Source organism: Pseudophryne corroboree, chromosome 2, assembly GCF_028390025.1.
Source record: "Pseudophryne corroboree isolate aPseCor3 chromosome 2, aPseCor3.hap2, whole genome shotgun sequence".
NCBI classification, from domain to species: domain Eukaryota; kingdom Metazoa; phylum Chordata; class Amphibia; order Anura; family Myobatrachidae; genus Pseudophryne; species Pseudophryne corroboree.
In genome coordinates this window covers 455,047,398-455,071,699 of record NC_086445.1, presented here as the reverse complement: position 1 = coordinate 455,071,699, position 24,302 = coordinate 455,047,398, and the positions used below count along the sequence as shown (strand labels likewise).

Below are 24,302 nucleotides of genomic sequence, written 5' to 3'. Positions count from 1 at the left end.
GGAGGTAAACCCCCTAAATTAGGTTTAATATCATTTGCTCACAAGCTGTCCATGTATGGCCTCTTATGTGAGCAGCTGAACACCTGTGTATTCAACCACTGTGTACTGATACACCCACGACACTCCCATGACATGACCATCTCAATGTGGGGCATATGTATTAAGCCTGAAGAAGGGATAAAGCAGTGATAAGTGCAACGTGATAACGCACCAGCCAATCAGCTCCTAACTGTCATTGTTCAAGTCCGTAATGACTGGCTGGTACATTATCACCTTGCGCTTATCACTTCTTTATCCCTTCTCCAGGTTAATACATCTGCCCCATTGTTCCCTAAGACACCTCCCTATCGCTGTCCAGTCCACCCACTACACTTCTCCCTGCATGTGTCTGAGATTAGAGCTGTGACCTTGCGGACACAATCAGGAAGCATGCGCAGTGTGATTTAGTCACATGCACAGTAGCAAATATCGCCCCACTACGTCCCACATCAGCACTACATAAAGTAAGGGCATCTACATCAGTTGTTGTATGGTGGATTTATCATTCATTCTGGAGATGGATGAAAAGGAACACTGATCTCTAAAGCTTTATTAAACAAGGAGCAGACTCTCCTTTCATTCTTTATGAATGTGAACATTTTAACTGTTGTGTTTTGTTTTAAATTTTGTTTTTTGTGTATACTGATTATTGGATCACAGTGTAAAGCTGGGTACACACTGGAGCAATAATGATAAATCGCCTACATCACTCAGTGTGTACGGGTGATTGCGTGCTCCTGTGGTCGCTAGCGGCAGATGCTAGATTTGATGTGCTGCACATCAAACCTAGCAATATTGCTAGCAATCTTGTTTTTGTTTATGAACGCCTAACTCTCCAGCCTCTGCCATCTCCGACTCTGCTCCCTTCTCCTTCTTTTGTCCACCCACATACCCTCTATAATGTAAGGAGCCTCCCCTCTTTTTTTTATTTGCACATCATAATTATGTACAGTATATAAGGTATGCAAGATAGAACTTGTCTGCATCAGTTTGTACAGATACTGTTCTTTCCCCTGTGTACGGCACTCTTTTTTTTTCTTTTTATGCCTTGTAAATTAAATCTACTAATAAAATGCTCCTAAAAATTCCACTTAGCGATTTGTGAATGTTACCGATAGCATATGTTATTACAGTTTACCTTTTATTTCAGACAATTATTAAATTGTAAATACTGGCTATACTGGGCTGTGCAACAGAGATTGCTGCATAGTTTCTCTAGGGTTAGAATGCTTTTAAATGTAAACGGTAGATTAACCATATTAAACGGTTCTATAGCTCCCTAGTGTCCTTTGTCTCCTACTTCATTTGTTATGAAATATTATATTTAAAATTCAGGTACATGCAAAAGTAAAGTACATAGAAAAGAGAAAGTACTAAGGCACATGAGCAGCTTTACAACACTCTAATCAGCAGGCAACAGACAGAAACCCACCTGAGCTATATATAGGGAATACTATACGCTAAACACATACAAAAGGCTAAATATAACAAGTGGTGGTTTTCAAAACTTAAATCTGAACCACAAAAAACAGAGTCACATATTTTAGACCTGGTTATGAAAGACTAGACTACTCAAACTGCAACGTCTTATGTAAGTAGACATTTTTTGCATTAGTGATCCGTGCTGTGCAGCATCTGATCACCTGAGTCTCTCCAGAACGACTTATTTAAACTGGAATCATGGGCAGCAAAATGGAGAATGAGTTTCAATACAGACAAGTACAAGGTAATGCACCTTGGTAGCAAGAACAAAAATAACACCTACATACTAAATGGGGTGATTTTAGGGGACTCCGTATCGGAAAAGACTTAGGAGTACACATAGATAACAAACTTAGCAGCAGTACCCAATGTAGGATTGCAGCAAAAAAGGCAAATAAGGTACTAGCATGCATAAAGAGGGGAATTAATGCAAGGATGAGAGTTTTATACTCCCACTATATAGATCCCTAGTGAGGCTCCATCTGGAATACTGTACACAATTTTGGGCACCTTACTACAAAAAGGATATCCTGGAAAAGGTTCAGAGGTGGGTAACCAAACTAATTGAGGGAATGGAGACGCTGGATTACCTGGAAAGACTTGCAAGGCTTGACATGTTTACACTGGAAAAAAGGAGACTAAGAGGCACATGATCAACATTTATAAATATTTAAGGGGACAATACACATAGCTTGTGGGGGATCTGTTTTTGGTAAGATCAACACAGAAGACATGTGGACACCCACTTAGGGTAGAGGAGAGGAGATTCCGCACACGTTTTTTTCACAGTAACGACAATACGAGTTTGGAATTCCCTGCTTGAGAGAGTAGTAATGGCAGACTCGGACAATACTTTTAAGAATGGGCTAGTTAAATTCCTAATGGATAAGGACATACAGGGTTATAGTGCATAGACCAGGAACTATGGTTATAATAAAATGAGGGAAAAAACACAACGGCCGACTTTATCAACAGATAAAATTAGTCCTGAAAATAATACAGCGTAGGAGAACACAAATAGGTTGAACTCGATGGACAAATTGCATTTTTTCAACCGCAGAAACTATGTAACTATGTAACCTGCTACACCATCGGCCGGCTGCATGACCCATGGGGTCATGCAAACCGGCCAACAAAAATCCAACAATGAGACCAAGAAATCACCATCAGAAGATGGACCAAATTGGAGACGACACACCACCCCCTTCCCGCCCCCAAAAGGCAGCAGACTGTCATTCACTGAAGGTATGCAGCCGATCTGCTTCTGACATCGCAGATCCACACTTCACATGTGCAGTACGGGTCCAACGCATGCATAAAGTTCCAAACATCTGTACTTTGCGGCATTAGCTGCACGAGGCCCCATGTGCCTGTAGAAATGTTGTAAAACAAATTCCTTCAATTTCATCCAAACTGCTTGGCCTAGGGACTTTTTCCCAGTGCTGGAGCAGGGCAGCACCCTGTGTCGGTCCCGCCCCTGAGCATGCAATCACACTTGGGGAATGTGGCCACAGGATTAGCAAGTACTGCACTGCACCCTAAGAGCGGTCCAGGCAGCTGCACAATCTGCAGGGAGTGTGTAGAAAGTGTCCATCAGCTGCTCTGGGCAGCTCTGCAACACCTGGGCAAGCCAAATGCAGGGTCATGGGCCATCTAGGGTACCAATCGCATACCCTCCTTCCAGTATAATGGATCAGGGCTCCTGAAGCTGGGTACACACTAGACAATATTTTGAACGACTTGCCTGATTCCAACGGATCACAAACGACAAATCGTTCAAATCATCAAGTGTGTATGCACTATGCGTGCTCCCGCTGCGTTGTCTATAGCATCTTCAGGATGCCCCTACATGTAGCTCAATCTGAGGATATCGTCAACAACAGCATAATCCTGGATGTGACCACTGACGATATGGCTTTTGCAAAATTTCACAGTGTGTACTCACTATGTAGTTTGTCCAAGAGTTCAAGGGAAATTGTTGACAACATTGCATCATTTGCCTGTCATCTAGTGTGTACCCAACTTAAGACTTCTACTCGCTATGCCAAAAATAAAAAAATAAGTAACTAAAACATACAGACACATCTATAAAATAAGCTGTTGATAAAATGCTAATGAATAAAACACTTTCTTTAGCCTTGTTAACAATATTATGTAAAATACTTTGGAGTCTATTCATGGAGCAGGGAAAACAGTGGAGAAAAGTACCAGTGGAGAAGTTGCCTGTTGCAACCAATCAGCTTTGAATAGACCCGTAAGTCTTCTTTGTTCTTGGTTAGCTACCCGCAAAGGGGGCAATTTGACGTTGCAGTGGAGTCTAACTAAACAGCAGCAACGGCACTGCAATTCTTTCCCCACTCCCCCCATAACCTGATGTCACCCTGAACTTGCAGATTATTGTACACAGCCCTGCAGGGCTGCAAACAATAGTCCACGAGACTGGTGGTACCTAAGTCCAGTATACAGCCACACTTAACTTGCGCCGCAACTTCAGGACATTAGACTGACTCCAAAGAGTGTCGCAGTTTAACACTATGAGCAACATTTGGTGGGGGAACATGACTGAAAGTAACAGGATCCGGGCTATAGATCTACAATGTCTAGGTTGACAGTCAATATGTCGACATGGACAAACGGTCCACCTATGAAAGGTCGACGCTGAAAAAGGTTGACATGTACAAAAGGTCACAAACTTGAACCAGGCGCTGATATATTTAACACCAACGAATCTTAGTAATCACTTACCCAAAATGCAAATATAGATTACATTTTTATTTTTATAAGCTGCAGGAGAGTCCTTGACTTGGGGTCAACAAGCCAAAAAATATACACTGGGATTCCCAAGTGCAAATATCCAAAGAACTTTAACAAATACCCTCTTGCGCTGTGATATAGATATGATATGGCTGAGAAATTCAATAAATCAAACTTTATATTTTTATATTTATAAAATGTATTTATATAGAAGAAAGAATTACTTCTCAAATGAAAAACAAGACCGGTCTTAATATAAAAAAATATTATGCAATGCTAAAAATGTATAATATAAGGAGGTGGATCTAAACGAATTCTGTGCACAGAAATATATAATAGTATATGTAGATATAGCTCAGTCCATAAGTTCAAATCAATTGATAAAATCAATAGCAGCTGCTGATAGAACCCGTGTAGCAAAATAAGTATCCATATAAAGTCACGTTGTATCACAATTCCTTATTATGTTGCCACCTAGTAATGAATGCTGAGGTGAGTGTAGACTGCTCCACACTGGAGCCTTACATGTGGCTTCCGCCAACGGTGTCAGGACGGGGGAGTTCCAATAGAGGACGAGGTGGTCTCTGGCTGCGGGAAGCGGCACCTGAGCTGGCGCCTGCTGTGAACGATGTTGCCTGACTTCTAGGCTCTGTGAGTCCACACCTCTCCGTGCCGCATGCAGGCACTAATGCGCGGTCTCTCTCCTCCCAGTTTTGGTCAAGCTGATCGTGATGGCAAATAGCTGCAGCAGAATACGGGTCCAATATCAATGCAGGGGTCCAATACTTCTACTTCTGACGCGTTTCGCTCCTCTTACAGGGGCTTTATCAAAGAATAATCTCCAAATGTTCCAGGACCCTTTTTATAGGAATGATGATTCTTCCTATTGGTGCACATGATAATGAATACAAATCACCCGTTCCTGCACCTGCCTAGTTCCACCTCCTAATCCAACCTCCTCATAATTAAATTATCTCTAGAAAATATATATAAACCATATAAAAATATTATAGGAAATAATTTCTTTACAAGCATATGCAAGCATCTATCAATGCATGTACAAACATATCCATAAATATATGCATACATATATACATGTACATGCATACATAAATATATATAAAGACATACTAATAAATATCCATGCCCAATTTGTCCACAGGAGATCCCTAATTAAGCCTTTCAGCAATCTAAAAATAACTATTTAAAATCAACTGAAATAAATCTAATAGTCTTACAAATACCAATTCCACCTTACTGGTGAATCGAACTCATTACCCTGTCCTTCATAGTCTGTTACTCTACCATTCCTCTATCGACCCTCAATGGTAATAAACCACATCTAGCCTCAATGGACTGTGATTCCAAACCCCATTTTCATAATCCCTTAATAGTACGCAGTCTCAGAGTTCATATAGAGTAATACTCATATATCAATTGTTCACATAAACACTCCTACTAAAAGATAATAACAATAATGACATGAACATAAAAATCAAAAACTTTTGTGCACAGAATTCGTTTAGATCCACCTCCTTATATTATACATTTTTAGCATTGCATAATATTTTTTTATATTAAGACCGGTCTTGTTTTTCATTTGAGAAGTAATTCTTTCTTCTATATAAATAAATTTTATAAATATAAAAATATAAAGTTTGATTTATTGCATTTCTCAGCCATATCATATCTATATCACAGCGCAAGAGGGTATTTGTTAAAGTTCGATGTACAAAAGGTCTACAGGTTCAAATGGTCAACATACATATAGTCGACATTATTTTGTTTTACTTTTTTTTTTTCTTCAGTTTTTGGACTTTTTCTATCCTTGTTACAAATTATAACTTTTAGTAACATTGTATCAAGCAAAGCAGAGTGGAGCGAGACACCGTGCCCGAAGCGTGAAAAGCGAAGCAAACCCGCGGGGGGATGTATTTCTACAGATGGAAAAACTATCCACACTAATCCTAAAAATGCAAAAAACAACAACAACATCTTTGTCGACCATTTCTGTGTCAATCATTGTCATGTCAACATTTTCAATCTGACAACCTAGTGTCCTTGTTGACCTTTTCCAGTGTCTACCTTTCATACATGCTGATCTACATATTGTAGATCTTCTATATCATACCCAAAGTAACATGGGCACCATTTAGCTGATAGCCAATAAGACATGTTTTGCCAAGCTGCCCACAATGTGATCTGTTGGTCCATTTATAGTGACTGGCATGTGACAAAATGGTGTGTAGGTTAATTTTCATCACTGGATCAAGACAGAAAAGTAGGGTTCTTTTTAACCTCTTGGATTACACCAGAACATGAAAAAAGAAATATTAATTTACTACTTTTTACACTTATGGTATAGTGGGATATTAGGAACCACTGGGATTCTTTAATCTTCTTCTATACGCCAAGTCCCATAGCCCACACATTCAAATGATTGTTTTCTATTCACATACAGTTTTAGCATAATGTTTGACTTAAAACCTGCTGTTTTTCTCAGACTGCCACTGATCACACATGATATACAGTATGCACACCACAGTGTCATACAGGAAGCAGTTTGTGTTGACAAAATGCATCTTTGTATGTTTGAAAATCGCATATTAGCAAATCAGGATTGATAAAAAACCATCAATACCACTTTATACTTAGGCCATCATTCAGTAACTAAATCATGCCACCTTATTATTTACAGTTAAACATCTACATTTTCTTTATTACTTTAGTTTATACAGGTAAGACAAAATGAACATTTACAGACATTATCATTTTTCAGATGGAAATAATTCAGCTCAGACTGCATAGTCCGGCTGAAGCCACAGTGTATGAGAACACATATGTATACATCAACACATTACAAAAAAAATTGCTTAGAACTGCATTAAAGGAAGGGACCAAAACTTAAGCGCTAACTAACACAACAATTTGCTAGAATTTACCTTTTTAAGATGTGCTAGGAATTCCTGAGGAATAGATGTTCCAAGTTCAGAAGTCAGCCACACACAGAATTGTCTTTCCTCTTTCTGAGACACTGAGGACATCAGATAGAAAATGTTGCAGTAATGATTACAGGTGATCAAATTCTAATCTTACTACCATTGATTCTGAAATTATGTGTAAAGGATTTATACGTCCCTGACACCTTATGTATCATACAGAAATAATACACTATATGAAAAGCATATGCCAGACCAGTGTTGGACTGGGGCATAAAGGGCCCACTGGGGAAATGGAGTAGTAGGGGCCCATTTTAGAGGCTTGGCAAACCATTAATGTATGGTCTGGGACCCTTGATAAATCACACATTCAACACCTCTCACAAACCTGCTGTTTTCATCTAAAAAATATTTCCAGGATCAGACCCTTTCTGACCCAGGACGCTACTAAGACCCTTATCCACTCACTGGTCATCTCTAGACTGGACTACTGTAATCTCCTCCTGACCGGCATTCCTGACAAATACCTCTCTCCACTCCAATCTATCCTCAATGCTGCTGCCTGGCTCAGTTTCCTCACCAAACGCACTACATCCACCTCTCCTCTCCTACGAGACCTTCACTGGCTTCCCTTCCCTTTCAGAACCTTCACTGGCTTCCCTTCCCTTTCAGAATCCATTTCAAGCTTCTCACACTCGCTTACAAAGCCCTCACCCACTCCTCTCCCATTTACATCTCTGACCTTATCTCCCCTTACACTCCCACCCGTCCTCTTCGCTCTGCTAATGCACGCCAACTCTCCTGCCAACTGATTACTTCCTCCCACTCCTACCTCCAGATTTTTCACATGCTGCTCCAATTCTCTGGAATTCTCTACCTCTCCCCCTCAGACTCTCCACCTCTCTACAAAACTTCAAACGGGCTCTCAAGACTCATTTCTTCACCAAACGCAGCCAAATCTCATCCTAACCCTCTGTTCCACGCTATGTACCCCGTCTGTGTCACCCCTGTCTGTCTACCCCTCCCCTTTAGAATGTAATCTCTCACGAGCAGGGCCCTCTTCCCTCATGTGCTTATCCTTTCTTACTTTAATAATCTTCAACTGCACCAAATCCAGCAGTCTTCTGCCACCTGATACTTATTCCTGTGTCATCTGCTGATGTAGCTATGTTTATTTACCCTGTATTGTCCTACATTGTCTTTAACTGTAAGTTGCTGTTTTCCTGTTTTGATTATTTCTTTATGTACTCTGTAATTGGGCGCTGCGGAACCCTTGTGGCACCATATAAATAAAGGATAATAATAATAATAATAATAATAATAAATATATATAGTAAATACTGCTAGTGAATACATGATAATGTACCAGATTAACAACAGCAATGTACTGTAGTGAATACACCATAGTCTTGTGCAGTATAAGGTAACCCATGTATAGTGTATAACTCAAGTGCTCAGTCTGGAACCTGATCCTTAGAGGAGGGGGTGGGCCCCCAGGCAGTGAGGTCCACCGGTGGTTTCCCCTGTACCCCTGTGGGCCAGTCCAAGCCTGTGCCAGACAGACTTTTACTACAAATGTCCCTATTCACTCTCCTGATGACAAGGTTCCACGCCTTGCTGCCTGGATGCTCCTTCTAATCGTTATTCATCAATACACTTGGCCTTCCTCCATGAACGCTCTCTTTCTGGGACTGCACCAAGGACATCTGTTAACCCATTAGTGTAAGTGACTCACACACCACCAAGGCCCCTACTCCATCTACAGCCTACCTAACACTGCTTCATACAAGCAAGGCCTCTGCTCCATATATCAACCTGACTGGCAAGGCTCATGCCTCATGCACCATACCTCCCAACTGTCCCCATTTTGGCAGGGACAGTCCCACTTTTTAGGCACTGTCCTGCCAACCCACCCGCTGCTTTATTCAAGTGGTGAATAGACTATATGAAAATGTATTTGGTGTCTATTTTCTGTAGAGAGGAACTCGGGGACATGCCAGCAGCTTACTGAGTGCTGGACATGTCCCCTGCATGATAAAAATGGGATGCAAGCCTCGCGGGTATGACATTTCCTACTAAGCCTCTGCCCCCTACCATGAGGGCACACTCCCTTTATAGCCACACAAAAGTTGGGAGGTAAGCATACACTGCACACATTGGGCGAGATTCAAATGTTTTATTGCGCCCGATCTCCAGTCTTAAGTGACGAGAGATTGCAGGGCGATATTCTATTGTCCCCCATTATCGCGCTGATCGTGCCCATAAGAGACGGGTTTAGCCGCATAAAGCAGCTAAACCCGTCTAAAGGCATGGGCGCGATCGCGAAAAGTCCCGTTTGGGCGTCCAAACGAGTCACTTTTCGGGCATTTCAGCTCACCACCCCAGGGGTGACGAGCTGAAATGCTGATATAGCACCCATCGGCAACAACACTGAATGCTGCCGGCGGGCGCAATAGGGACTGGAGGGGAGGACGGAAAATTTGAATCTCGCCCACAGTGTGTTCCTGTGATACACCAAGCACTAGTCACTATTACTCATACATGCCGACATTCTGGCTAACCCCTCCGGGAGGAGGCAGCCAGGTTGGCAAAGTGGGGGGCGTGGCATGAGGGGGCGTAGCGGGGTCGAGGCATGGAGGCAGTGATACCGAATGGGACTGGGGTCAGGGCATTACTGCGGGATCACGTCATTGTGGCCACACTGATGCAATTCAGTGCAAATTGCATCATCGGACCCCCCACCAGATAGCGATAACTGCTGGGGACTGCAGGAGTCATCTGAGGAAACGCAGGTGGGGGGCACCCGGCTGGAAACCTGCCCACTCTTCTGGGAGGCTAGAAGTGCCATCCATTTTTCGGGAGTCTCCCAGTCATTCCGGGAAAGTAGGCAAGTATGCTATTACTGTGCACTCTGCTGCGTGTTCCGTTTGTGCTCCAAGTGCCGGCCACTACTACTGAGCACTCTCCACAGCTTCCAGTGTTCCTGTTATGCACAAAGCACCACCTATCACTACTGAGCAATATCCACAATTTCCAGAGTGTGTTACTGTCATTCATCCAGCTACAGTCACTACAGTGAGCACTCTTCGTATTTTCCAGTGTACCACAGCATCAGTCCAATCTGTTGACAATTTACATAAATTGCAGTATCCATTGTGCTGCTGTGCTACAGTTATCAGTGATACACCATCTTATCTGGCAGCAGCAGCTGCAGCTCTTCTCCTCAGCCCAGCATGCTGCAGTGTTGCCAGAGAAGCGCTTAAAATAAAAAAAAAATCTGTATTTTTTTCTAAGGTGCATGGTCACACCTCCTGTGATTAGGCCACACCCCGTGAAAAGTACCTGGGTTCAGCCAGGCTCTCTAGTGCCCTGACAGTTATTGCCATCTATTAACCAGAGACTCTCTGTGTTAAAGCACAAGGCTGTAAGTCAAGTAATTTTACACAGGTCACAGAAGTCTAAAATGTCTTCTAGTACCAATAATCAATTACAGTAGGCGGTAGATCATTCTTTATGCTATACAAGTTTATAGACCAATATACTGTATACACCAGATACTTTGAGGTTGATGGAGAGTATGAAATGATGAAAAAACAATCCTGAAAGATACGAGATTCCCACCCATATGCAGAGGTGAGCACATCTCCAGATGTATATGCATCAGTCATTATCAGCAGTGCATATCCCAAATGCAAAAGAGGCACCTCATAACAGGCATATAAGCGGGTTTGCTCAGGTCTGTATAACTATGGTTGTATTGTATTGTACTTGGCCTACTTTAGAACACACATTCCCTCTCCACCACAAGGTATGGTATAATTTGCAGAATTGCGCTAGTCTGCATAGGCGCATATCTGAGTACTTGCTTCCTATGCAAAATGGTGTAATACTCTGCAGCAGCCTCTTTGTATACACAAACTACTGAAAAGTGAGCAGACAATCATATTATACAGTGTATGCCAGTACTAATAAACCTAAACCAAAGAATGTGTGCATTTATCATAGCAATAGACAGCTGAGACACTAAGGTGGCAGGCAGACAGCTAAGTGCAGCCTAGTGACTTGACCTTACCTCGCATCTTTGCAGCATAGCGCAGGCACGTGTGCAGATTCTTTAGCATGGTCTTTGATGCCAGATGTAGATTTTCTATGATAAGCCAGCCATTCTGATTCATTGTGTCATTTAGTGCTACCTTTACCTCTTCTTCATTGTCACTCTTTATGCTCACAATTAACAATGGTATCATTTTATCCTAAAAACAAGGAAATCTATATTGTTTATTGACAGGAAAGAAAATGATTTGTTGTTAATACAAAATACATTTATATGGTTAAATATAGTGTATATTAATCTATTGAATGATTCTATTTTTCATCAAAACACAATCTGTCATGGTTGAGCTTAATATTTCACAAGCACTACGTCTCAGTTCTTAAAGCTGCACAACTACCTAGTAAAAACTGTAGTAAGGTGCCCAGGGGTGACTGTCTGCCCCCTGCAGCTTTTTATCCTAGGGCTCGTCTTAGAACCCCATCCAAAACTGATGTATGGCTGGCAAGCACAGCACGTAACTAGTGTGTTTCCCTTTGTGGCATCATTGTGCTTGGAGTTCAGCGCCAATATTTCTATACATTTACTTCATTCATCAGTATAATGGTATGATTGGAATGTACTATAGATTTAGCTAATTAGGTCCATTCTGTGCAATTAGCATATTGCAGAAACCCAAAAACAAAATAGGCTTTTGCTGTTTGCAACGTTAAAAGTACAAAGTAACAGTTAGCTGGACAAAGGGTGATATGGGGAAGCGTGCTCAGTCTTACTTGGTGCTTATGGTCAATGAGAAGTGAAAGTATTTGGACAAAGCTGCATTACGAAGGGTTGTCCCTAATAAATGTAGGTTTACCCTCATGTACTGTGGGGGTCATTCCGAGTTGATTGTAGCTGTGCTAAATTTAGCACAGCTACGATCATGAACTCAGACATGCGGGGGGAGGCCCAGCACAGGGCTAGTCCGCCCCGCACGTCAGTGCCGCCCCCCCCACACACACGCACACACACAAATACAAAAGCATCGCACAGCGGCAATGCTCTTGTATTTGTGGAGTAACTCCCGGCCAGCGCAGCTCCTGCGGCTGGCCAGGAGTTGTGTGTCGCTGCCGCTGGCCGCAGCGGCTGCATGACGTGCGCCGCAGCATGCCCCAACGGTCCAGCCACGCCTGCGTTGGCCGGACCGCGCCTACTAAACGGCAGCTTAACGCCGCTGTTCAGCCCCCTCCCGCCCAGCGACCGCCTCTGTCTCAGAGGCGATCGCTAGGCAGTGACAAATGAATGGTAAAGAGAAAGATTTTGTATGCAATGTGATGCCAAATGAATGAATGAACATCCTGAGATTAGTAATTTGTGGCCTTTGTCTTTAACGGGTGTAGTACTGGAGACCGCCGGTCAGCTTACCGACGCCATGATCTCGGCAGCATACTGACGCCGGGATCCCGGCGGGGAGGGGCGAGTGCAGCAAGCCCCTTGCGGGCTCAGTGGCGACCTGCGGTCGCCACGGGTTCTGTTCCCACTCTATGGGTGTCGTGGACACCCACGAGTGGAAATAGTCCCTGTTGGTCACATGAATACCACCCGTCTTTGGGTGTAGTACTATAACAGCCCAAATTTTCTTAGAGCTGAGAGCTGAACTTGCTTGTCAGCACTTGGGTACTACGTCTTGTGCACATAGTAGTAGAGGATTATTCTACAACAGGTGCTGATAAATGGGGTAGGGTAGTAATGTAAATGGTGGTGTCCAAGTGTAAGTAGGAAACATTCGCACTGAGGGTTGTGTACACAGAGCAATACTGGAGGGACCTAAACAGACTGATTATAATCGAACACCAAAATCCAGGCATATGTCAGGACAATGAATAATTAAAGGGAAAATGGGGGATGGAAACTACTGCACTAGCTAGAGAATGAGGACATTAATGACTAAACCCTGTATCTTTCATAACATTATTAATTTCAATTAATTTTGGGGGTGCTGCCAAAGACAACGCGGTCACCCATGTACCATACAATATGACTCAGGAGACAGAAAGGCATCTTATAGTGGCGCACATTAATGTAAAGACAGGAAGCTAGCGATAAAACCTGGTCCAGTAACAGGGCAAGTAAGTGTAGGTTACAAACAATTGAATAGTCAGATCCAGATGGGTGAGGATAGGTGGCTAGCCATAGAATAATCAGTCAGTAAAGTCGTCCTCTCAAAAGCAAAACAGCTAAAATCTAGAGACTAAAAGGTAGCAAGTAATGAGTATACCGCTAATTATAGAAGGTAAAATTACTCAAATAATAAACCTGAAAATATTCAAGCCCAGAATAGATATTGTGGTCTCAAACCCAGGTAAGTGAAGTTTATTTTGTAACACACAAACAATGTGTTCCAAATATCATAAGTTTTATTAAACAAAGATAAATGCTAAACTGTATGGTGAATGCCACATGATACAGATTGCATCACATGACCACCATATAATACAAAGAACACCACACTTACTTCCACAAAACACACAGAGCATTCATGGTCGCTATGTAATACAGAAAGCATCAGTGACCGCCATACAATGGAGACCAATTTTGACCACCTTACAATATCATTCCTTCATCAATAATTAACTACTTAAATATTAACTACTTCAACATCATCGTAACACATTCAATGCAATTAATATAATAACCCTTTTACAATAATTAACCACATAATCCCCATTATTAATTCTCTCCAACAGCATCAAATAATTGAATTTATGTATATTAGCCCCTAATTACCTCGCCAGTCTAAAAAAAAAAAAACTTTATCTTAATTAATCTTATTCAAGTGTGAAACCCTTGCTCCCTTGTCCTTACTATTTTGTACCATAATATATATTCCCCACAATACCATAATTTACCCGTTGGCTATCTCTTCTATTCCTCTCTTGTTGCATTCAGGAAGCATTATTAGCAGCTGCTTGCCAGGCAGGTCCTGCTGAGGCTGCTGTCAGTGATGAGGAAGAAGGGTTATGCAGAGATAGGGGTAATGCAGCCTATTGCTGCAGTGCAGAGCTCCTGGGATGGGATTTATTAATATTCATTTATTACCAGTTATTTATATCGCGCACACATATTCCGCAGCGCTTTACAGAGACTATTTGCCCATTCACATCAGTCCCTGCTCCAGTGGAGCTTACACTCTATATTCCCTACCACATGTACACACAGAAACATTCACGCTAGGGTTAATTTTGTTGTGAGCCAATTAACCTACCAGTATATTTTGGGATTGTGGGAGGAAACCGGAGTACCCGGAGGAAACCCACGCAAGCACAGGGAGAATATACAAACTCCACACAGTTAGGGCCATGGTGGGAATGACCTAAGTCCTGTGAGGCAGTAATGCTAACCACTACGCCATCCGTACTGCCCTATAAATATGGGATAACTGTGTGCTGACTGCCCTCTCTTCCTGCTCACCCTACTTTCTTGGATCCATTCCTTGCTGGCGCCCCTCTCCCTCTATCACCCTGGACATGTGTCTGGCCTGCTTCCTCTAGCTACTCCCCTGCACAGACCACAAAGCAGTTCTACAAATTTGGGAATCTTGTGCTTTATATAATAATTTAAGAGTCCCAGTCTCATTTTAATAGTATTTTCGAAATTGCTGAGAATTTATATTCTCCGATTTGGTGACTCCCCCTGGATGTCTTTCTTACTCACATCCAAGATTACCCTATTGACCAATGTTCATCAGTAGAACTTTTTTGGAATTAGCATGAAAAATAATTTCTTATGCACATTTTTCAGGACAGTGCAAAGAAAAAATGTAGGGGAAGTATAATTCTGTTGGAGGGTGCAGTTTATTCTATTGAACTGTGCACCATAGATACGGATTAAGAGGATAATCCTGTGAAATATTTCCAATCAGCTTTAGGATGTTCAAGTAAGGATATTCTATTTAATTCCAAAACATTTGCCAAGTGATCGTGTAGTGTTCTACTATTTACTTCCATAAACTCTTATCCATCTGCAAACATCTATTCTATACCTTCATCAAGAATGTCTACTGCAAATAGATAACATCATGTATAAAGCGTTTTGGCATTTTTGTTTATTTGTTTTGCAGATTTTTTCAGCAAGGACTGAAAGCGCCAAGATTAACACCGTTCTTCTGCATAATGTGGTTATCTCAATCAAGAGCACATTGTGTGAAAGACAAGATACTGACACAGGATATAAAGAAAAAAATGTATGGTACAAGACACTGAAGATTAACAGGAAATGTCCTTTCACGCTGCTTCACAGCAAGTTGCCCTCTATAGCACAGATCTATCTAATCTACTTGCTGCAACGTACACAAATAAGATAGATTCATTCTTTAGGAATGGGATAATGAATGGTGTAGAACTAATATTATAAAAAGCACAATATAATCAATCAACTCTCTAAAAACATCTGCGGAAACATTCTCATATTAAACTGCAGAAAATGAATGTAGTTATAAAAGAAACAAAGGGGGGCATTCCGAGTTGTTCGCTCGCTGGCAGATTTTAGCAGCATTGCACACGCTAGGCCGCCACCCTCTGGGAGTGTATCTTAGTTTAGCAGAATTGCGAATTAAAGATTAGCAGAATTGCGAATAGAAAATTCTTAGCAGTTTCTGAGTAGCTCCAGACTTACTCCTACACTGCAATCAGCTCAGCCCGTTTCGTTCCTGGTTTGACGTCACAAACACACCCTGCGTTCGGCCAGCCACTCCCCCGTTTCTCCAGCCACTCCTGCGTTTTATCCTGGCACGCCTGCGTTTTTCCGCACACTCCCAGAAAATGGTCAGTTTCTGCCCAGAAACACCCACTTCCTGTCAATCACACTCCGATCACTTCAACGATGAAAATTCTTCATTCGGCCGTGAGTAAATCTACTAAGTTTTGTGCTAAAATACTTAGCGCATGCGCACTGCGTACCATGCACATGCGCATTTTTGCCTTAATCGCTCCATTGCGAAAATCGGCAACGAGCGAACAACTTGGAATGACCTAAAAGTGATTACTGATAGTGAACAGTTACGCTAAAAATTGTATGTCACATGTCCATCCGTTAGGCATACATCTCATGTACTAGTGCAAAATCAGGTCTGTGCATTGATCATAAATCCATCCATCCACCGTGGTAACAGCAAGTCATCCAAATGTCATATAATGCTCTTACATTTAACAGAGAGTGAAACAAGACTTTCTCAGTGAGCATCCATTTGTGCAGTATTGTCACTACTATTAGGCTTCATGAGAGCAAACTTATCCTGGTGCCGTCTGAAACATCAGGTGGGGGGTTGTCTGTCTCACCCACTGCCCAGCTAAATTTACCAATCTACTAGAAAATTCAGGACAATAGTTGGGGGGAGGGGTGGAAGGGGTCGAGCACAAGAAGCCCCTTGTGTGCTCGCTGCACTCGCCACGCTGCAGTTGCCACAGGTTCTATTCCCACTCTATGGGTGTCGTGGAAATAGTCCCTGTTGGCCAGCATGTCGACCGTTGGGATTGTGAGGGGGCGGGGTGTAGGGGAGGTGTTTTGACCGTCGGAAAACTGACCACCGGTTACATAACTACTTTCCGTTATAAGAGTTATATTTGCTGCTATATTAAAATGAGATGAAAATGCAGCTAACACTTTGACGAGACCCACAGATCACTCCTGGAGTATATGGTTGGAAGATAACTTGCACACACAAGGCAGCACCAGTCATCTCCCATACACTATTGCCAGTGTTTCAATAATGATATTATGGTTTATTAGATCTTTATCAGGCAACACAGCTGTTTCAGGGATACACATGCTGCAATACTGGCTCGTTAGCCTGAGATCATCTATGAAACTGAATATGTGTGGCCATATTACAGCCAGAACATTTAACAATATAAAGTTATAACTTCTCTTCTCTACAGTATATTCAGGGGAATTCTCAGAGGTAAAAGCATTATTTTACTGCACTGCGCCAACACGTATAACCTTGATGCATGTTTACATAGTTCTTTTGGAGTAGACACTTGGAAAAACATATAGAGGATGTTAAAGCCATGACTAAATAACACATGATTAATAGGAGCAAAGATTTTAAGTCAAAGTACACTATCACCTTGAACCATCCACTTAATATTTTTTCTCTTCTACAATACTGCTTATTTTATCTTCCTCTACATATAATGGGCCTTATTCAGAGCTGAATGCATCTGCTGCGTTCACTCTCAAGTCCAGGGTTTTGCGTCCTGCGCACACACAGCAGCTGCAGTGCACGTGAGCAGGTTGTCACCATACGATCACATACCGGAAGGATGCAATTACGTCCTGATTGACAAGCAATGGGCGTCGTCCGGGGGCGGTGACACAGTGTTGAGGAAGGGGGCAGGAAATACAGGCATGTCATGGCTGTTTTCAGGGCCGGCTTATGACGTTGCCTGTGCTTCCTGCGCTAGGAAACATGGCTGTAGTGCCCCTGCCTACGCAGCCACACAGCATAGGCAGGGGTCAACCTCTATTCGATGCGATCGCAACTGAATTGCGACCATCTCTGAATAACCCCCGATAACTTTTCAAGCTATGAGGACATTAGGCATCTCGCTATTAGATATCACAACTTTGTATGTTGGACAAACTCTCCTTTCGACTGCTTGTACCGTAAGTGTGTTTGTTTTTTAACTGAATGAAAAAAACCATACAGAACAGCAATGCATGGAGCATTGGGGTCTATTCACGATACAGTGAGAAAAGTGGAGAATTGTGCCAGTGGAGAAGTTACCCATGCAACCAATCAGTGTTGAGGTAACATTTATAAAATGCATTCTATAAAATTATACGTAACAGCTGATTAGTTGCCGTGGGCAACTTCCCCACTGGCTCACTTCTTCACACTTTTCACATTCTTCATGAATAGACCCAGTAGTCTTTTACTGCTCTTATTCCATTTGTGACACCATTGGTCACTCATACCCCTATCCCCTTTAAAAAAAATTCTTAATGTGATTTACCATTACTGTTCACTTAGGGGGCAGCTGACACTATTACATAATAGGATGTGTCTTTTAGTTAAATGAATGTGTGAGAAATAATAATCAGATGTGCAAATTGGTTGCCATGGGCAACTTCTCCACTGGCTCACTTCTCCACACTTTTCACTGCTTCATGAGTAGTCCCCACAAGATGATAATTTATACCTGGAAACCATTCAAGGTGCAATTTCATGTGACTATGAGCATAAAAATCTCTCTTTGGCCATTTGAAGAGTTAATAGGGCAAAAAAAACTAGTTTACTGACTTACACAATAAAAATGAAGTAACAGTCTTTATACAGTAAAGTATATTAATCAATGTCTTCATCTCCCTAGCATAGTATGGCGATGTGCCTAAATAATCTCTGGGGGGGGGGGAAAGTAGAGTTAAAGCTGCAATAATGTTTGGTTTTGCTTTTTATATAATTGCTGTCTTAAATCTATGGGCTAAATCTCTGCTATCTTGGGCTGCCTGAAACTTGCAGGCTGTTACATAGGGTGGTCTTCAGTATGCTGACTGACGGGATCCCGGCGCACAGTATACCGGCGCCGGGATCCCGTCGCTCTCAAGTCCAGGGTTTTGCCTCCTGCGCACACACAGCAGCTGCAGTGCACGTGCGCAGGTTGTCACCATACGATCACATACCGGAAGGATGCGATCACGTCCTGATTGACAAGCAATGGGCGTCGTTCGGGGGCGGTGACACAGTGTTGAGGAAGGGGGCAGGAAATACAGGCATGTCATGGCTGTTTTCACTTAGGGGCAGCTGACGCTATTACATAATAGAATGTGTCTTTTAGTTAAATGAATGTGTGAGAAATAATAATCAGATGTGCAAATTGGTTGCCATGGGCAACTTCTCCACTGGCTCACTTCTCCACACTTTTCACTGCTTCATGAGTAGTCCCCACAAGATGATAATTTATACCTGGAAACCATTCAAGGTGCAATTTCATGTGACTATGAGCATAAAAATCTCTCTTTGGCCATTTGGAGAGTTAATAGGGCAAAAAAAACTAGTTTACTGACTTACACAATAAAAATGAAGTAACAGTCTTTATACAGTAAAGTATATTAATCAATGTCTTCATCTCCCTAGCATAGTATGGCGATGTGCCTAAATAATCTCTGGGGGGGGGAAAAAGTAGAGTTAAAGCTGCAATAATGTTTGGTTTTGCTTTTTATATAATTGCTGTCTTAAATCTATGGGCTAAATCTCTGCTATCTTGGGCTGCCTGAAACTTGCAGGCTGTTACATAGGGTGGTCTTCAGTATGCTGACTGACGGGATCCCGGCGCACAGTATACCGGCGCCGGGATCCCGTCAGCCGGCATACCGACACTTATTCTCCCTCGTGGGGGTCCACGACCCCCCTGGAGGGAGAATAAAATAGCGTGTCGCGTTTAGCGCGCCACCGTGCCCGTAGCATGGCGAGCGCAGCGAGCCCGCAAGGGGCTCATTTGCACTCACCACACTGTTGGTAAGCCGGCGGTCGGCCTCTCGGCGCCGGTATGCTGGTCGCCGGGAGCCCGACCGCCAGCATACCGTAGTGAACCCGTTACATATACCCAAAAGACTAATCTCTTTATTAAGAATTACAGCTCACAATTGGAGATTTATTATAAATATGTTTAGCATGTTAAACGCCATCAGAGCATGTATGAGAATGTTATACAGTAAAATAGCAATATGATTACATGATTAAAGCAAAACAATAATTAAACTGAATGAAGTTAATATAATGTTATATCTGATGGCACTGTAGAGAAATAAACTGCCTCAACAGTCAGGAGGGGAACATAAAATGTAATCAAATTACCTTTGCTGCACGGATTATTGTTAATTTGGCTTTATGGCTCAAGATTGCATCACCATATGAAGGTGTCCTGCTAGACGGTTCAACAACTAAAACACCAAAGATATCAGGCTCCAGTGCTGCAAGGAAAAAAAATAACATACAGTATATATATATATATATATATATACACACACACACACACACACACACTTTAATATGCATTAAATATACAGTATGGAGTGCGCTGTGTGTGTTATTCTGTATGATACACATTTCTTTTTGCATATAAGCAGTCTAAGGAGATTTTATTCATTCAGGAGTTTATACATACTGTATATTAGTATCTGTGTAAAAGCAGCATTTCTAGAGGGTGAGTTTCCAAATGCAATCCACAATCTCCCTCTCCGCAAAACATTAGAGCAATGGTAGGAGTCTGGGGAAGCGGTAGAAGAACCTAGTACTGACCCTGGACATACTGTATATGTACATATAGGTCTTTTTATACACTGGATAGTGTATAGAATACAGTATTATTAATTAGCACTATAGATGGTTGTATAGTATAGGCTATTAATATTCATTAATATTAATAACACAAATGGTCATGAAAGGGGTAAATATCACATAATAAATAAATAAATACACAAACATAATAGAACCAGTAGGAGGCAGAAATGCACTTTCCTAGCACACATTCCCCCACCTAATGGTAAGGCGCCTGTCTCTTCTTCCTGGCACAGCTCTGATTGAGGACTCACACACACAGCAAACTTGGTAGAAGAAGCTGCTACCACTGGGCATGTGCAGCAGCTCTGATTTGTCCCTTAAACTGCATGATGTGGTGGCAGCTGTAGTGATCGTATTATGGGGGTCATTCCGAGTTGTTCGCTCGTTATTCTTTTCTCGCAACGGAGCGATTAGTCGCTAATGCGCATGCGCAATGTCCGCACTGCGACTGCGCCAAATAAATTTGCTATGCAGTTAGGAATTTTACTCACGGCATTACAAGGTTTTTTCTTCGTTCTGGTGATCGGAGTGTGATTGACAGGAAGTGGCTGTTTCTGGGCGGAAACAGGCCGTTTTATGGGAGTGTGTGAAAAAACGCTACTGTTTCTGGGAAAAACGCGGGAGTGGCTGGAGAAACGGAGGAGTGTCTGGGCGAATGCTGGGTGTGTTTGTGACGTCAAACCTGGAACGACAAGCACTGAACTGATCGCAGATGCCGAGTAAGTCTGGAGCTACTCAGAAACTGCTAAGAAGTGTCTATTCGCAATTCTGCTAATCTTTCGTTCGCAATTTTGATATGCTAAGATTCACTCCCAGTAGGCGGCGGCTTAGCGTGTGCAAAGCTGCTAAAAGCAGCTTGCGAGCGAACAACTCGGAATGACCCCCTATATTATTGCTTTTGTGATCATAATTTGAGCTGATGGCCAAAAAGAGAGGGTGCTGCATTTGTCTATGAACATCAATGATGTAGTTTTAAGGTTAAAAGAAAAAGTCATGTTGTAAGCAGTCAGTGTTATGGTTTACTTGTAGCTTTTGTAACTTACCTGCTATGTTATAAATGCCGAGGGGGAGATTGCGGAGTTCCAGGTCACTGGACAATCTTTGCACACATCGACATAAAGCACTAGGAAAGCGGTCTGGACGTGCTGCACGAACCACCAGTAAGCGGTGGAAGTCATCCAATTGACATCCTATCTCACCACATGCAGGAAGCTGAACAACACCTTCACCTGCATCTTCTTTATTTCCTGAGCCATCTGTTTTACACAAGTGATCGTGAAATAAATGTTAAAATTAGAAATCTTTTACCATATTATCACTCATTGTTATCAAGTGGATGACAACCTAAATATCTATCGTCTGCCGAGGCAATGTTAACTATCTATTAATTCACCAGTGAATGAGCTGTAAGACCAATGCAAACTTAATTGCACACCTGCATTTCATTAAATCACATTCAGTTCAACTAAATCCACGTTAATAAATGTGCTTTGGGAAGCTAGTGGCAATTACGTATATCCAATGATAAAAAGATATCATTTAATTAGTAGTTATTATTATTCACTGAAAGGCCTTTGGATTAACACATCTGAGAAATGTGAGAAATTGGTTCCGTTATTAATGCTAAAATAAGAATTTACTCACCGGTAATTCTATTTCTCGTAGTCCGTAGTGGATGCTGGGAACTCCGTAAGGACCATGGGGAATAGCGGGCTCCGAAGGAGGCTGGGCACTCTAGAAAGATTTCAGACTACCTGGTGTGCACTGGCTCCTCCCACTATGACCCTCCTCCAAGCCTCAGTTAGGATACTGTGCCCGGACGAGCGTACACAATAGGGAAGGATTTTGAATCCCGGGTAAGACTCATACCAGCCACACCAATCACACCGTACAACTCGTGATATGAAACCCAGTTAACAGTATGAAACAACTGAGCCTCTCAACAGATGGCTCAACAATAACCCAATTTAGTTAACAATAACTATGTACAAGTATTGCAGATAAACCGCACTTGGGATGGGCGCCCAGCATCCACTACGGACTACGAGAAATAGAATTACCGGTGAGTAAATTCTTATTTTCTCTGACGTCCTAGTGGATGCTGGGAACTCCGTAAGGACCATGGGGATTATACCAAAGCTCCCAAACGGGCGGGAGAGTGCGGATGACTCTGCAACACCGAATGAGAGAACTCCAGGTCCTCCTCAGCCAGGGTATCAAATTTATAGAATTTTGCAAACGTGTTTGCCCCTGACCAAGTAGCAGCTTGGCAAAGTTGTAAAGCCGAGACCCCTCGGGCAGCCGCCCAAGATGAGCCCACCTTCCTTGTGGAATGGGCATTGACAGATTTTGGCTGTGGCAGGCCTGCCACAGAATGTGCAAGTTGAATTGTACTACAAATCCAACGAGCAATAGTCTGCTTAGAAGCAGGAGCACCCAGCTTGTTGGGTGCATATAGGATAAACAGCGAGTCAGATTTTCTGACTCCAGCCGTCCTGGAAACATATATTTTCAGGGCCCTGACCACGTCTAACAACTTGGAGTCCTCCAAGTCCCTAGTGGCCGCAGGCACCACAATAGGCTGGTTCAAATAAAACGCTGACACCACCTTAGGGAGAAACTGGGGACGAGTCCTCAATTCTGCCCTATCCATATGGAAAATCAGATAAGGGCTTTTATAAGACAAAGCCGCCAATTCTGATACTCGCCTGGCAGAAGCCAAGGCCAATAACATGACCACCTTCCACGTGAGATATTTCAGATCCACGGTTTTTAGTGGTTCAAACCAATGTGATTTTAAGAAACTCAACACCACGTTGAGATCCCAAGGTGCCACAGGAGGCACATATGGGGGCTGAATATGCAGCACTCCCTTTACAAATGTCTGAACTTCAGGTACTGAAGCTAGTTCTTTCTGAAAGAAAATCGATAGAGCCGAGATCTGTACCTTAATGGAACCCAGTTTTAGGCCCATATTCACTCCTGCTTGCAGGAAATGCAGAAATCGACCTAGTTGAAATTCCTCAGTTGGGGCCTTTTCGGCCTCACACCATGCAACATATTTCCGCCATATGCAGTGATAATGATTTGCTGTAACCTCTTTCCTGGCTTTAATAAGCGTAGGAATGACTTCCTCCGGAATGCCCTTTTCTTTCAGGATCCGGCGTTCAACCGCCATGCCGTCAAACGCAGCCGCGGTAAGTCTTGGAACAGACAGGGCCCCTGCTGTAGCAGGTCTTGTCTTAGCGGCAAAGGCCACGGGTCCTCTGAGATCATCTCTTGAAGTTCCGGGTACCATGTTCTTCTTGGCCAATCCGGAACCACGAGAATTGTGTTTACTCCTCGCTTTCTTATTATTCTCAATACCTTTGGTATGAGAGGCAGCGGAGGGAACACATAAACTGACTGGTACACCCACGGTGTCACCAGAGCGTCCACAGCTATCGCTTGAGGGTCTCTTGACCTGGCGCAATACCTCTCTAGTTTTTTGTTTAGGCGGGACGCCATCATGTCCACCTGTGGACGACCCCACTGATGTACAATCATTTGGAAAACTTCTGGATGAAGTCCCCACTCTCCCGGGTGGAGGTCGTGTCTGCTGAGGAAGTCTGCTTCCCAGTTGTCCACTCCCGGAATGAACACTGCTGACAGTGCTAGTACATGATTTTCCGCCCATCGGAGAATTCTTGTGGCTTCTGTCATTGCCATCCTGCTT

At 42.7% G+C, this 24,302-nt stretch overlaps 1 protein-coding gene across 7 annotated transcripts in view; it reads right to left on the bottom strand.

The window, feature by feature from the left end:
- Nucleotides 1–24,302, bottom strand: part of LOC135027842 (uncharacterized) — a 1,366,020-nt gene that overhangs the window by 329,315 nt on the left and 1,012,403 nt on the right. For all 7 annotated transcript variants that reach the window (XR_010224289.1, XM_063953745.1, XM_063953744.1 and 4 more), the window contains 4 exons: nt 21,631–21,843; nt 20,102–20,217; nt 11,287–11,467; nt 7,218–7,309 (listed from right to left, as the gene is read on the bottom strand). Coding sequence is in view for 6 of the 7 variants with exons in the window: in XM_063953745.1 (XP_063809815.1) it covers nt 7,218–7,309; nt 11,287–11,467; nt 20,102–20,217; nt 21,631–21,843 (602 nt within the window). In the remaining variant the exon portion in view is untranslated. The remainder of the gene's footprint in view (nt 1–7,217; nt 7,310–11,286; nt 11,468–20,101; nt 20,218–21,630; nt 21,844–24,302) is intronic.